This window comes from Chiloscyllium plagiosum, chromosome 27 (genome assembly GCF_004010195.1).
Source record: "Chiloscyllium plagiosum isolate BGI_BamShark_2017 chromosome 27, ASM401019v2, whole genome shotgun sequence".
Classification (NCBI taxonomy): domain Eukaryota; kingdom Metazoa; phylum Chordata; class Chondrichthyes; order Orectolobiformes; family Hemiscylliidae; genus Chiloscyllium; species Chiloscyllium plagiosum.
In genome coordinates this window covers 1519419-1534489 of record NC_057736.1, presented here as the reverse complement: position 1 = coordinate 1534489, position 15071 = coordinate 1519419, and the positions used below count along the sequence as shown (strand labels likewise).

General features: G+C 37.6%; 1 protein-coding gene across 1 annotated transcript in view; it reads right to left on the bottom strand.

Annotated features, from left to right (window-relative positions):
* Positions 1 to 3096: 3096 nt before the first annotated feature.
* The window catches only part of zbtb8os (zinc finger and BTB domain containing 8 opposite strand), a 12590-nt gene continuing 615 nt past the window's right edge, over positions 3097 to 15071 (bottom strand). The window contains exons 2-7 of the mRNA XM_043717208.1: positions 13859 to 13883; positions 12497 to 12618; positions 9009 to 9091; positions 5291 to 5343; positions 4158 to 4194; positions 3097 to 4053 (exon numbers count right to left, since the gene is read on the bottom strand). Coding sequence (XP_043573143.1) covers positions 3967 to 4053; positions 4158 to 4194; positions 5291 to 5343; positions 9009 to 9091; positions 12497 to 12618; positions 13859 to 13883 — 407 coding nt within the window. The 3' untranslated portion in view covers positions 3097 to 3966. The remainder of the gene's footprint in view (positions 4054 to 4157; positions 4195 to 5290; positions 5344 to 9008; positions 9092 to 12496; positions 12619 to 13858; positions 13884 to 15071) is intronic.

Here is a 15071-nt window from a genome sequence, read left to right as displayed (position 1 = left end):
CCACCTATCCACTGCACCCTCTCCTCCCTGACCTATCACCTTCATCCCCTCCCCCACTCACCCATTGTACTCTATGCTATTTTCTCCCCACTCCCCACCCTCCTCTAGGTTATCTCTCCACGCTTCAGGCTCTCTGCCTGTATTCCTGATGAAGGGCTTTTGCCCGAAACGTCGATTTTGCTGCTCCTCGGATGCTGCCTGAACTGCTGTGCTCTTCCAGCACCACTAATCCAAAAAGAATGTTTTCCCAATCCCATTGTTCTCTTAGTACAATTCACAACTGCATACAGCGTTAAAAGACTGTCGTGTGCTCACCATGACTAGACGGATGGTATAATTTCTCTCCTTGTTTGATTGTAACAGAGATTTTGAATCAAAAATACTCCCCACAGGGCAGTGTTTGGAACTCTCTTCCACAATTGCTACATCAGTTGTTAGTTTTAAATTGGAAAGAGACTTCTGTTTTGTTAAGCAAAAATACTAAGGAGTAAGGGCTACAGGCAGGCATATACAGTTGGACCCACAGATCAGCCATATCTCATTAAGTGGTGGATAAGGCTCGAGGGGCTGAATGGCCTACTCCTGTTTCTATATTTCTAGGTATGTACTTAGCTGGTTATGCTCAGGCAATAAAGAATTAGCCAGATGGGTTTCTCTCGAGGCAAGTCAAGAATGTGTTAGCTTAATTTGGTAAAACCCTGCCAGGTAAAATACTAAACCTATTAAAAAAAATCTGAGTTCTGCTATGTCCCCCCAAATGTGCAGTCAAACCAAATGCTCAAAAATATAGTTATAGGGGAGGACTGATTAACTTCGGCTAAGTTCAAGAACATAATAAAATCAGCATACTACACAAGTATATTCTGAGCAAGATTTCCCTACTTTTACATTATAGTCCCTTTGAAATTAAGGCCAACAATCCATTTGCCTTCACTATTACCTGTTCCGCTTGGATGCTAGCTTTTTATGATTCATGGACAAATAATCCCAAATCCTTCTGTTCTGTAGCTTTCAGCAGCCTTTCTTCATTCAAATAATACTAATCCCTTCTATTCTTTCTGCCAAAGTGCATAACCGCACACTTTCCCACATTATAGTTCATCTGCCAAATTTTTACCTGCTCACTAAACCTATCTCCATCCCTCTGTAGACTTTATGAGTTATCCTCACCACATGCCTTCCATCAATTTTTGAGCCATCAGCTAACTTGGCTATACTACATTCACTTTCCTAATTCAAATTACTAATATATATTGTAAATATTTGAGGTCCCAGCTCTAATCCTTGTGGCACTCCACTAGTTACAGGTTACCATCCTTAAAAAGCCCCCCTTATCCCAACTCTGTCATCCAATACCTCACAGGCCCTTCCCTTATTAAATAGCCTAATGTACTGTATCTCATTGAAGCTGTTTTGGAAATCTATTGAATGCATAGAAGCTACACAAATACAAATACAATTTATTGTATAGCTGTTGATGCAGATGAGAATTCTGAGACAAATTGTAATTCACAAACATCGACTTTTACCAATTTAAAAGCTTCCTCTGCTCATTTGGCACTTTCTTTAAAAATTTATAAATTCATGTTCCATTTTCGTTAGCTTGAGATTGGAAAATCTGGGTTGATTCTTCTTAAAGGAGGTAGAGTTAAAATTTAATAATATTCAAAATCAGGCAGGATTTTGACAGAGTAGACATGGGATAGCAGTTTCCATTGGTGGTGGGGTTGAGAATTAGAGGACAGTAGTTTAGGCTGATTGGTTCCTTGATCAGTGTCGATAGGAGGTAAAATATTTTTACATAATGATCTGGAATGCACTGCCTGAGGCAGATTCAGCATCCAAGGAGGAAATATCTGCAGGTCTACAGAAAAAGAGATGCCAATTCTTTTCTAACAGAGAGCTGGTACAGTCAATAGGCCAAACAGCTTCTTTCAGAGGAGAAGTTGGAAAGATTGGGTTTATTTCCACTGGAGTCTAGAAAAGTGAAGGGTGACTGAATTAAAATATTTAAGATTCTAAAAGGTCTTGACATGGTGAATATGAAAAGGATGTTTCCTCTTTTGTGTCAGTTTTGAACTAGAACATACTGTTTTAAAACCAGGAAACAGATTGAGTGAGACAGTGTGCAGTTTTAGAACTTGCTGGCCATTAAATATTTTTCAGATTGATTCACTTCCCTAATAAGAATCTCTCTCATTCTGAAGTTAACCAGGATGGATGAGAATGTGGAATCAGTGATGATCTCATCCAATGGCACAGCAAGGTTGAGGGACCGAATGGGCTACTCTCGCACCAATCGAGTATGCTCATATGAGGAAACCAGAGCATAACTGAACATTTTGTTGCATCCATTAATGATAGAAAATGCTGTCAGATAAATACTGGAATTGATTGGAGACATTGACTGGATTTTTAACCTCACTGAGGGCAGGAAATGAAGTGTGTATGGGATAGAAATTGTACTAACTCCATCTTGGTTTCTGGAAACTGTCTTGAAGTGGAACACCACGATTCTGAAAGAATAACGCTTGCAATCCCATCATGCCTCAGGACAAAAAGTGTTTATCACCAAAGGATTATAATTGAAAAGGAGTAAGTTACTTATGTAAATCTGATAAAACACTCTACTCTGCAAGCACAATAGTTATAGCTAAATGAACAAGATCATTTAGAGATCGCAGACATTAATTTAACAGCTTTATTATATAATTTCAAATCAAAACTTTTTTGTAAAGCTGAAAAACCCAGCAAAGCTTAAGTAATAAATTGGCACAATTGTAAAAGCCAATTCTTTGAGGATTGGATGAAGCAATCCAAAATATCAAATTGTACTGTAATAAATTAAAATAGAAATTGCTGGAAAAACTCAATAGGTCTGGCAGCATCCTTGGAGAGTAAACAGGGATAATATTAGAGTTGGAGTTCAGTGATCCTTCTTCAGAATTGTTACAATAAAGGGTCCCTGGATTCAAAACATTATCCCTGTTTACTCTCCAAGGATGCTGCTAGACCTGTTGAGTTTCTCCAGCAATTTGTTTTTGCCTGTTTCAGATCTCTAGCATTTGCAGCTCCTCATTTTAAATTATATTGTAAATTAGTGGGATCATAGAACTTCTGCAAAAAGTTACAAAATTATTTAAAGAAACTCAACTTTAATTATGTATGAACAAATAATTAAAGATTCTACCTCACTGCCCCGATGATTATCAATAAAAAAGAAGCTTGTCTATTACTACTGTCATAGGTTTGGGAAAATCATATGTTAAGACTATGTTTAACATTGAATGTACAGAAAAAGTTGATGATGCATTACATGGTTCAGGATCAAAAACAATCAGTAGTGAGAGTACAAGTCTCATTAAAACACTGCGTTGCTCTGTGGAAAAGTAATCCCTATTGCACCGCCAATGAAATGATTCACTGTAAGTGGCATTCAGATTTCTCAGTCATGTCTTTTAATTTGTAAAGGCTACATATCCAATAAAAACATGTAAATTTTCACTAACAATAACTGCAACTTCAAACAGTCAATCTTCAAGTAGATCTATCCAACAGCACAGTCATTGCTAGTTCTTTCAGCTTCAAAGGAAATTTTAAGAATTCATCGATTTCAAAAGGGTTAAAATTATGCTGAAATTCAGAACTGCTCTTGATTTGTCAGACAAGTATTTCTAGAAGATGGGGCACAGCAATCAGTTCGGTAGATCCATCAGTCAGTCATTCTGATTATATTTCACTAATAAAGACAGACTGTAGGGAATCTGGTACCTTCTGTTATTGAGTTCTTTAATAAATTAAAAGGAGTGCGTCTTAAACGTAAATAGAAGAGGCTGTTCTTCTAGTAGTGGGACTTATCTTACATTCACACTCTAATCAGTTATTTCAAGAAAATGTCAAAAGTATACACTGTACACATTTCAAAACACACAAGAAACATTTAAAAAATGTAAATGAAAATGAAAATCAAATATCAATTATGACAAAAATTTGAGGTTCCTCATCTTCGTGGATCTGCATTGCTGAGTATGTGATGGCTTTGACTTCAGTGCCCTGGAAAAGCAGAGAAATAGCTGGATCAATTTTACTCAATTCCTCAACTAATAAATAATAAATGGAGATGGTGTAAAATGAAAAGTCAAAGATCCTAGTCTTACTTGAGGATGTTTGTCCAAATCAAACTGTTCTCCCCACCTTAACAGGAAAAATAAAGTATCTTTAGTTAGATTTCAAGTGAGTTACTAGGAATCAAGCAGACTTACAAACAACTATCTTATTATCCACCTCCCACTAGGAAATATACTTTGTAGGTCCATCTTAATTGCTATTAAGGAAAGGATAAAAGGTTGAGTATTCCAAAACACTAGTTAAGCGGGCACATTTAAATGAACTTCAATAGTGTTAACCACCATTTAACTTTTACACATTTAATTATTAAATTGTAATAACTAAATATTAAATTAGAATCTAAACACATGCTCTGGTTGTTTGTATTTGACATTCGACTAATTTTCAACACTTGGAATACTTATCCCAAAGCTAAAATGAAAAAAAAAAATCTAATTTCAATCCACCCATTAGATTGCTTCCTTCTTCCCTGATGAACTGATTTCAGTCATAATACTCAAGTGATTAAACAAATACAAACAAGGATGACACAATTCAATCCACTGCATCAATCGAATATGATCACTTCAAAATTTTAATCAGTTTAAAAAAGGGATTCTGTGCTCAAAACATTTCTTTGAATGCTTTACATTGGAATTATGCTTGAAATAATAAAACTGCACACATTACTGTACCAATTTTTAAATGGTGAATATATTACTAATTTGAACAAATATAAAATTAATAACCAGCTAGAACTCTACATTCTATCTATCTTTAGGTCTCCCCTTATTGAAGCAACAACCAGACAGTCCAATCTTAGACTTATGCAAATGTTACTCAAGCTGGTCACAAAGCAGTCAGACAAGTCAGTCCTGCAATCAGTAACTTCCTTCCAAGCATTTGGCTAATGCTCCTCCCACTAGTAATAGAGTTGCAGCAGGAACCTGTCACTTTATAAGTCGCTGGTAAAGAAATGCTTTGAGGGAAAGTAAAACTTTAAACATTAAATGATATATTACATTATTTTAATGTCCATGAAGGAAACAGAATGTAATATTTCACTGACAGTGCACACAGTCTAGATAACCAGTTGTGCTCAGATGGTCAATTCTCTAAATCTGCAGTATTTAAGATTAATGATTCTTATACCAAATTGTTCAAGTTTTGTTATCGTACATACCCGATTGATCGAATCTTATAATTAACTCTATCCATGTGAATCACTTTCATCTCCTGAAAGAGAAACCCAAGACAGTAAGAATAGCAACTTGTAAAAAAACCTTAGATCGACAGTTAGAAATCAGCAATTTCTGATAAACTGTAGCTAATTTGTAGTTGAAATCAGTAGCTTAGACTATTGTGCACCAACATTTGCAAAGGAAAGCACAGCTATTTTGTGGCTAGTTGAATTATTTGAACAGTCAACATTTGCATTACTAAAAGGATTTTCCAATTTATAGTTGTGTTAGCTCCTCTAAGGGTTACATTAATCAAAGCAGTAACTAGATCAGGAAGGCTCCAGATTCCAGCTGCAGTTTGTACTGAGTGAGCTAATCACAGACATGGCTGCAGCTCAGGTATCTAGAATTACAAGTGGCCTCAGCAGCCCCAGAAAGTGGATGGGGAAAATAACGTTGATTACCATTTAATAGCCTCTGCTTGGGCAGCTTGTGCCTGATCAACTGAGAATAGAAATGAGGTCAAATATGACAACCTGTCTGTGCTGCTTAAATTTAGAACTGAAACATGGTGACCAAAAGCACTCATACAAATGCCTTCAAGCAAGGAGGCAATGACTTGAGAGAAAAACACTTCATAAGATCTCGTCAGAAAGCGGAATGCAATGCCACTAATCCAGCAGAACATGTCAGAACAGGTTCTTTTTCATGCCGTAAACTTTCATTTTTAGCATAGCTCGAGTATTTGCAATGTGGAGGATTTTTATAGTTTTCTGAAGGTTATTTGCATTCATCGTCATATGCAATACATTCCCAATAGCCAAACCTTAAAGTTTACAAAAAAGTGAAATTTTAGCTCAGATGTTTGCAAAAAAACATTTTTAAAAACTACTTTTCCAATAGTACTTTGTACATAAGAACTAGCAGCAGGAGTAGACCATCTGGCTCATCGAGCCTGCTCTGCCATTCAATTAGATCATGGCTGATCTTCTCATGGTCTCAGCTCCACTCACCCGTCCTGTCACCGTATCCCTTAATTCCTTTACTGTTCGAAAAAAAATCCATCTTAGCTTTAAAAACATTGACTGGAGCAGCATCAACTACTTCACTGGGCAGGGAATTCCATAGATTCACAACCCACTGGGTGAAGAAGTTCCTCCTCAGTTTAGTCCTAAATCTGCTTCCTCTAATTTTGAGGCTATGCCGTCTTGTCTCAGTTTCACCTGTCAGTGGAAACATCCTCTCTACTTCTATCTTGTCTATTCCCTTCATAATTTTATATGTTTTTATAAGATCTCCTGTCATTCTTCTAAATTCCACTGAATATAATCCCAGTCTACTCAGTCTCTCCTCATAAGCCAACCCCCTCAACTTAAGTATCAACCTCTCCGCTACAGCCCCTCTAGTGCAGTACATCCTTTCTCAAGTAAGAGACCAAAACTGCACACAGTTCTCCAGGTGTGGCCTCACCAACACCCTATACAGCTGCAACATGACTTGCCTGCTTTTAAACTGAATCCCTTTAGCAATGAAGGACAAAATTCCATTTGCCTTCTTAATTACCTGTTGTACCTTCGGCGATACATGCACAAGGACAACCAGGTTCCGCTGTAAAGCAGCATTCTGCAACTTTTTACCATTCTAGTAATAGTCCGTTTTACTGTTATTCTGACCAAAATGGATGACATCACATTAATTAACATTGTGCTCATTCTGCCAGACTTTTGCTCACTCACTTAAAGTATCTATGTTCCTCTGCAAAGTTTCAGTTGGTCGAACCTGGTGTGAAACTTTCCAGTCTCACCTTAAATGGAGGGCGGACAATGGAACTTAACTGAATCGAAGGCAAACATTCTGGTGCCTGATGGGGCTGGGTTTATTGTTTTGCTATTAAGTTCTCAGATGTTAAGTTCCTTCACTATCACTGGGTCTAAATTGTGAAACTGCCTTTTTACAGCACCATGGATGTTCATACATTCCAAGTACCGTCACCTTCTCAAGGGGCAATTCGTGATGGGCAGTAAGTGCTGATCCAGCCAGTGATACACCCCCCCACATCCCATATGCAAATAATGAGAATGAATCTTTCATGTTAGTCAGCTTTTCTGTCCTTCATGGTGGGAAACCTCTTCTGGGTTCATTAGCATGTCACAAATTCTCATTAACATTCCCCAGCTTGTTGGAATTAGGCTCATGCTTGCAATTGTGATAGCCAAAGACAGGAAAGGTGCGTGTTCACAACAACCACCACCTGGCAGTTAGATGGCTTCCTTCAAGCTCTGATGAGTAAAAGCTTCATCAGTAACTTGGCCCCTTCATAACAAAGATGCAAATGTTGCAGCGTTTGAAGTGAAATCTCTTCATGTTGATCAACTCCTAAGAAGTTTCACTTGTATTCAGTCTGGCTTCTTGCTGTTAAACAGTGTTAGAGGTAATGCCTGCCCAAGCCAATAAGCTTGTCCAAGAGGAGCAACCACACCGCTTGACATCAACAAACCACCTGAGCAAGCAAATGGGGTTTGCCATCGCTTGTGGTTGTGTCATAGAATCAGTGACATATAGCGCAGAAACAGAGCCTTCAGTCCAACTCGTCTATGCCAATCAGATATCCTAAATAAATCTAGTCCCATTTGCCAGCATTTGGCCCATATCCCTCTGAACCCTTCCTATTCATATATCCATCCAAATGCCTTTTAAATGTTGTAATTGTAGCAGCCTCCACCACTTCCTCTGGCAGCTCATTCTAGACATGCACCACCCTCTGCATGAAAAAACTGCCTCTTAGATCCCTTTTAAAATTTTTCCCCTCTCACCTTAAACCTGTGCTCTCTAGTTTTGGACTCCCTTGCCCAGGGAAAAGAATTTGTCTACTTGCCCTATCCATGCTCCTCATGATTTTATAAACCTCTAATAGGTCTCCCCTCAACCTCTGACACTCCAGGGAAAATCGTCCCAGCCTATTCAACCTCTCCCTTTAGCTCAAATACTGGCAACATCTTGTAAATCCTTTCTGAACCCTTTCAAGTTTCACACCATCTTTCCGGTAGCAGGAAGATCAGAACTGCATGCAGTATTCCAGTAGTGGTCTAACCAATGTTCTGTACAGCCACAATATGACCTCCCAACTCCTACACTCAATACCCTGACCAATAAAGGCATGCATATCAAAAACCTTCTTCACTATCCTGTCTACCTGTGACTCCATTTTCAAGGGACTATGAACCTGCACTCCAAGGTCTCTTTGTTCAGCAACATTTGTGTCTCATACAAAGATATAAGAGTGGAAAGCTCAGATGTGTAGTTGTGGTGCAAGTTCAGTGAACTAATGGTGTGTAAGCTGCTGGCCAGTATAGTATCTTTCACACTAAGTAAAACCCTGGCAGATACTGTGGGGCTGGTAGAGCTACACTGATAGTAGCAAAGAACTGACCTTTAGAAGACAAGTCAAATAGCTTGGGTGAACAGTTTATGAGGATTATGTGAGGTACTGTCCATTCCTGCTGGCATTATGACATGTAAAATATAAGCTTAACACAAGATGTGATATTTCCATTATATTCTCTATTGGACTGTTTCTCAGGCAATGTTTAAAACAAGCATTTCACAGCACCCATCACAGCTGCAGTTCAAAACTTGTGAATCACTCCAAAGTGCTTAATGAGATAAATTTTAATGTCAGTTCACATCTGTCTTACTTCAATGTTAAAGCAAATTACTGACCCTTGGAATGAAAAACATTTCTGCGCTGAATTGATACAGCCATTCATCCATAAAGTTGTAGAGCAGGGACAACATGTCATGGCCTAAGAGAAAACCGACAAAACCAAAATAAAGTTACAATATCAAACAGTGATTTTATTTCTTATCATGGAAGCACTCCAAGGATTTTGAAGCTAGAAATATACTGAACTCTGGTGATCAGGGTAATACGAGAGTTAGTCACTTGACAAAGTCAAACAATGCATCAACTCAACAAAATATAAATGATGGAAAACAAGGTTCCTACACCTGAAACAGTGAATTGCCTACTCTCTCCAAGATGCTGATTTGACTTCCTTTATGATTCCAGTAGTTCCTTTTTTGGTTACAGATATGTACTTACACAAAAATTGGTAACCAGCAGTCAGTTCTCAATGAATGTCTGCCAGAGAAAAACAATGCCTATTTGTTCAAATGATGTCCTGATAAGCATCCCTACTTAATTTATAAAATTTCCTATTGTGGTTCTCTAAACACCAGTTAGTTAAGATAATAAAATCCACAAAGAATATTGGATTAGAGCTTTGAAGACTGTCTCATAACCAATGATAAATCAGTTAGAATTATACAAATGTAAGTTGTATAATGTAAGTTTAAAAAAAGTTCTGAAAGATATGAAAGAACTGAAACCAACATGGCCATTCTAAAAGATGAGAGACAAACAATCCAAGGCTTTTTCAATATATCATTTCAGTTGCATCACACTGTAAGCTTTTGCTATAAATTCTGTGTCTTATGAGGTGAAGGAGCAGTGCTCTGAAAGCTAGTGCTTCCAAATAAACCTGTTGGAGTATAACCTAGTGTTGTGATTTTTTAAAAACTTTGTACACCCCAGTCCAACACTGGCACCTTCAAATCACATCCACAAAAAGAAACATCCTTTTAATATCCACCTGGTCAGGTCCCCTCTGGATCTTTTATGTTTCAATTACTCATTTCTAAATTCTAGACGATACAGGCCTACCCTGTCTAGCCTTTCCTCATATGTTCCTTCATTCCAGGTATTAGTAGAGTAAATCTTCTCTGAACTGCTTCCAATTCATTAACGTACTTCTGCAAGTACAGTGACCAATACTTAACACAGTACTCCTGATGCTGTCTCACCAGTGCCATGCATAATCTCTCTTTCATTCAATTCCCCTCACAATAAACCATAATATTAGCTTTCCTGATTTCTTGCTGTACCTGCATACTATCCTTCTGTGATTCATGCACTAGGACATTTGGGTTCCTGTGCATCTCAGAACTCTGCAAACTCATCATTTAAATAGCGATTTTTAAAATTCTTTCTGCCAAACTGGATAACTTTCCCACTTTCCCATGTTGCATGCCATTTACCAAAGCTTTGCTCACTCACTCAACCTATGTGTATCCCTTTGTAGGCTCCCTATGTCTTCTTTACAACTCACTTTCCGACCTTTGTGTCTCAACATATCTTTGATTCCTTTATAAATTGTAAACAGTTCAGGCCCTAGCACCAACTCTTGGGGAACACCACTCATGACAGCCTGTCAGTCTGAAAAAGACCCACTTATTCCTACTTTCGCTTCCTGTTAGCAAAACAATCTTTCGTGAATTCTAACCCCTACACCATGGATTTGTATTTTACACAATAAAATTTGATGCAGCACGGTATTAAACACCTTCGGGAAATCTAAACACATTACATCCATTAGTTGCCCTTCACTGAGAAAGCCATGGGTGCTCCACCTGATTACCATGAACAAATGCACTGTTGTAACATCTTAAATAGCTTAAACACTTTCTCTTTCACAGATGTTCAGCTAACTAGAATGTAGTATTCTGTTTTCTACCTCCTACCTTTTTTTGAATAAAGGAGTTACATTAGTTATTTTCTATTCTGAAGTTGTGGGACATTAGAATCAACACATCAATATTTCACTGGTTACTTCTTTTAAGATCATATCAGGACCTGGGGCCTTGTCAAGTCGTGGTTCCAATAATTTACTCAGTACTATTTTCATTATAATTATATTTGAGTTCCTCTCCCTTTTCAATTCCTGATGTATAGCCATTTCCAGGATGCTACTGTATCATCTCTAGTGAAGATGAAGCAAAATGTTTGATCAGAAAATATAACCCGAAAACAGGCCTAGATCCAGTCCCAGGAATTAAGAAAGTCTGATTTTAGAGTAAATCCTTGTAACTAATTACCTTTCTCAAAATACTCTTTATTGTCAGAGAATAAGTTTTAATTGGAATCTACTTACCAAAGCAATAAGACGGCATTTCAACCTTCACACCTTCAATTAAATGAATGCCTTGGTTGTGACCTAAAGAACCACACCTAACATATTTCAATGGTTATATTTGGAACAGGGCAGGGCAGCACAATACCCATACTGCCAAATGCCAGTGCCCCTAAACTATCTGCTTAATTGTCTATTAATGAATAGGACACAATCAATATCTGTAGGGAGCGCCTCAATGAACTTTAAAATTTGTGATGTAAACACAACGTAGAATAAACAGCTGCGTCACTGCTTGTGGTACCCACCGCCAGGAATTTAATCACAATTCAAGTACACAGCAAACTGGTTTTAACATTCTGAGGAAGCAGGGATATAGCGAATGGCAGACTCTTGAAATTATGGATAAGCCTTTTGTTATCTCATAACAAGTAAAACAAAGATTTATTTATCATATCAGCTTATTGCGTCAAGTATTTGCATCAGAACGTTTGCAATGATTCAATTTATGGCATTAGTTTATACATCAGTTTAGCCCATCTGTTAGAATAGGTAGGTATTTTAGTATTAACATTTTTGAAACAAATTTTTATTATTTGCTAACAGGTTACCTGTTACTGGTTAAAACTTTACCAACTCTCACACAGAATTACTGATCACTCAATAGTTTATACATCTAATGATATGAGACCAGACTCCAATTCCCATAGCTTTCCTTCCTAGTGAACATACCCCACTCTCACTTGCTGTACCTTCGAACAATTAAGCAGAGACAAGGGACTCAGCATATAAGTCTGAACCATCTCCAATTTTGTGGATTGACAAAGTAATTATGGTCATCAGATCCCAGACTGCCTTTCCACTTCATTGAATAGTGCTTATTAAGTTAATTCTTTGTATTTTAGCAAAATGTTTTGATTGCACAAAGAATCTTCTCTAATCTAAAATGTACCAAATTTGATATAGTGTTTTACCTTTCACATTTCTCCCCTTCTCAAACTTCATGGGTAGCAATAGTCTTTCAAGGCTTACACTTAACCCAAGTAACTTATGTTCTGTATCCTTACCCTCACCCTACAGGAATTTGATACTTACAAAATAATTAATGTGAAACCGAAGCAGTTGATCTAAACGCCCTGACACTCAAGCACACTAACTTAAAGGATAATGTTTCATGGAAACGTCTTATCTACTGAAAAATTATAAATATGTAGGTACGTAGAATGTCACTATGGTTACCTTCAGCCTCTACTTCAATTGTTGTTGATGGTTGCACCGTTTCAATGTCAGTCATATAGCCAAACATAGCCATTACAATCTGTTCAAATGCCTCTTCTAATGTATCGCCCCATGAATGCAACCTGTAAAAAGAAGTAATTTCAAGGACTTCAGCACTGGAAGTTAACTGCTTTATAAATGTAACACAGATTGCCAACTCTGTTATACTAATCACAAACTGGGACGTTAGTGGCTATCAATTCCTTTCAGCCACAAATCCCAAAAGGATCAGCTAGAAATCTTCAGGAAAAAGTCAAATAATATCATAGAATAATATGAAAAAAAGACTGCAAAGTAACAAGAGCCTGTTTTAATTAATTTTGAAGAGCAAAATTTTAAGAGCTCACGGAGCTTCTAACATTTACTGTTTGTATATCAGGTGATATAGTACACAAATAAGACAAATCAAAAATTATACAGATAGTTCTTTTATAACGCGATGGTTGTGTTCTTGTGCAACCCTGTATTATAGAAAAATTGTAGTTTTAGAAACAGCGTTTAAAGTGTTGACAGTGTAATCGCCGGTGTAAACAGTGTCCTTAATTCATCAAATGCATTATAGTGAACTTGTGTTAAGGAAACGTGCATTATAGCAGAAAGACCTGAACATAATGTCTGGAAATTTCCCAATTACTATTAATAGGAATCAGTATATAAATGTATAACAGGCAATATATATTAATATCCGTCCAGTACCAACAATAGCAAGGCCTGAAAACATTCCAATGTTAATATTTCTTAAAACATTTCATTCACAGTTAGTTCCAGTTTGCAAAGTTAGAATATAATTAATGGTGCTGCATGAGTTTCACAATTCAAGTAGAAAACGCAGAACATTTTATATGCATGGCTTAAAAAGAAAGTCTCAGTTACAACACTGGATCAAAGGTGCGCCCCATTTTGATAATCCTCCTGAACGTATACAAGAGTAAACTTTGAAATTCCTAACCCCATAATTTCATCACTATGATTGATAGAATTGAAATTTTTAAAATAAAAAAAAATCAATTAATTAAAAAACTTAAGCGATTAAAAACTTAATACTTGGAAGACAGCAGCTTATATATACTTTAAAAAACAAAGCTCAAAAAACACCAATAATTGTACTGGAACACAAACAATCAGACACTTGCCATGAGAAAAGTGATGCAACAACAGGAAAACTTCATATCAGCATGGAATCCCAAAGTTGCAATAAAAGCTGACATGAATTGTAAAATTCAGATGTTTGAGGTTACTTTCCAAATATCAAAGAACTGTATTCTAAATTGGCATTTGCTTTCAACAACTGTTTCCATAAAAGTAGTTATTTTAAGAACTTACTGTACATCTGCAGTGTGATCCAAATCTAAGGAGCAAAAAAAGAAAATTATAGGAATTGAAAATCATTTTATAAACCTTGTCATTTCAAGGACTTACAATACATGAGGGTGCAATGTACAACAACTAAGATAACCCACTATATCGAATAAAACAATTATACTGTGATCTGTATTTGTTTAATTTACTCCACAACACTGGAAGCAATTAAGTATTATTTGCTCACTTATGGGTGTCTTAATTGCTCACCATGACCGATTTATCTTGTTCGAAATAGTGGCCAAGGTTCTAGTGGTCATACTTTACTAGGAGAAAATGAGGATGGCAGATGCTGGAGATCAGAGTCAAAAGGTGTGATGCTGGGAAAGCACAGCCAGTCAGGCAGTACCTGAGTAGCAGGAGAGTTAACATTTCAAGCACAAGCTCTTCATCAGGAATGATATGTTGACTCTCCTGCCCCTTGGATGCTGCCTGACCGGCTGTGCTTTTCTAGCGCCACAATTTTTGACTATGTCATACTTTACTGTATGATGGTACACGAGGGGCTGAATGTGCTGGGTGGCGATTAGTACATTCTGCTTTTTACCCACTCAACAGTTAAATATGCACTTTCCAGGTCATGTCCTGGACTGCAATGAGAAGTTTGGATAAAGCAAAATTCCCTTAACTTTTCCAGACCCAGTTGCACCCTTCCCATTTTTAATTTGGCTGAGAAGAGCTGACAACATTGGTTAAAAATCAAAATCACAGAATGCTAGACAAACTCAGCAGGTCTGACAGGATCTATGCAAAAACAATGACTGCAGATGCTGGAAACCAGATTTTGGATTAGTGGTGCTGGAAGAGCACAGCAGCATCTGAGGAGCAGCAACGTCGACGTTTCGGGCAAAAGCCCTTCATCAGGAATACAGGCAGAGTGCCTGAAGCGTGGAGAGATAAGCTAGAGGAGGGTGGGGTTGGGGAGAAAATAGCGTAGAGTACAATAAGGTAAAAACAATGACTGCAGATGCTGGAAACCAGATTCTGGATTAGTGGTGCTGGACGAATAATTCCTGATGAAGGGCTTTTGCCTGAAACGTCGATTTCGAAGCTGCTTGGATGCTGCCTGAACTGCTGTGCTCTTCCAGCACCACTAATCCAGCATCGAGTGCAATAGGTCAGTGGGGGGGGAATGAAGGTGATAGGTCAGGGAGGAGAGGGTGGAGTGGATAGGTGG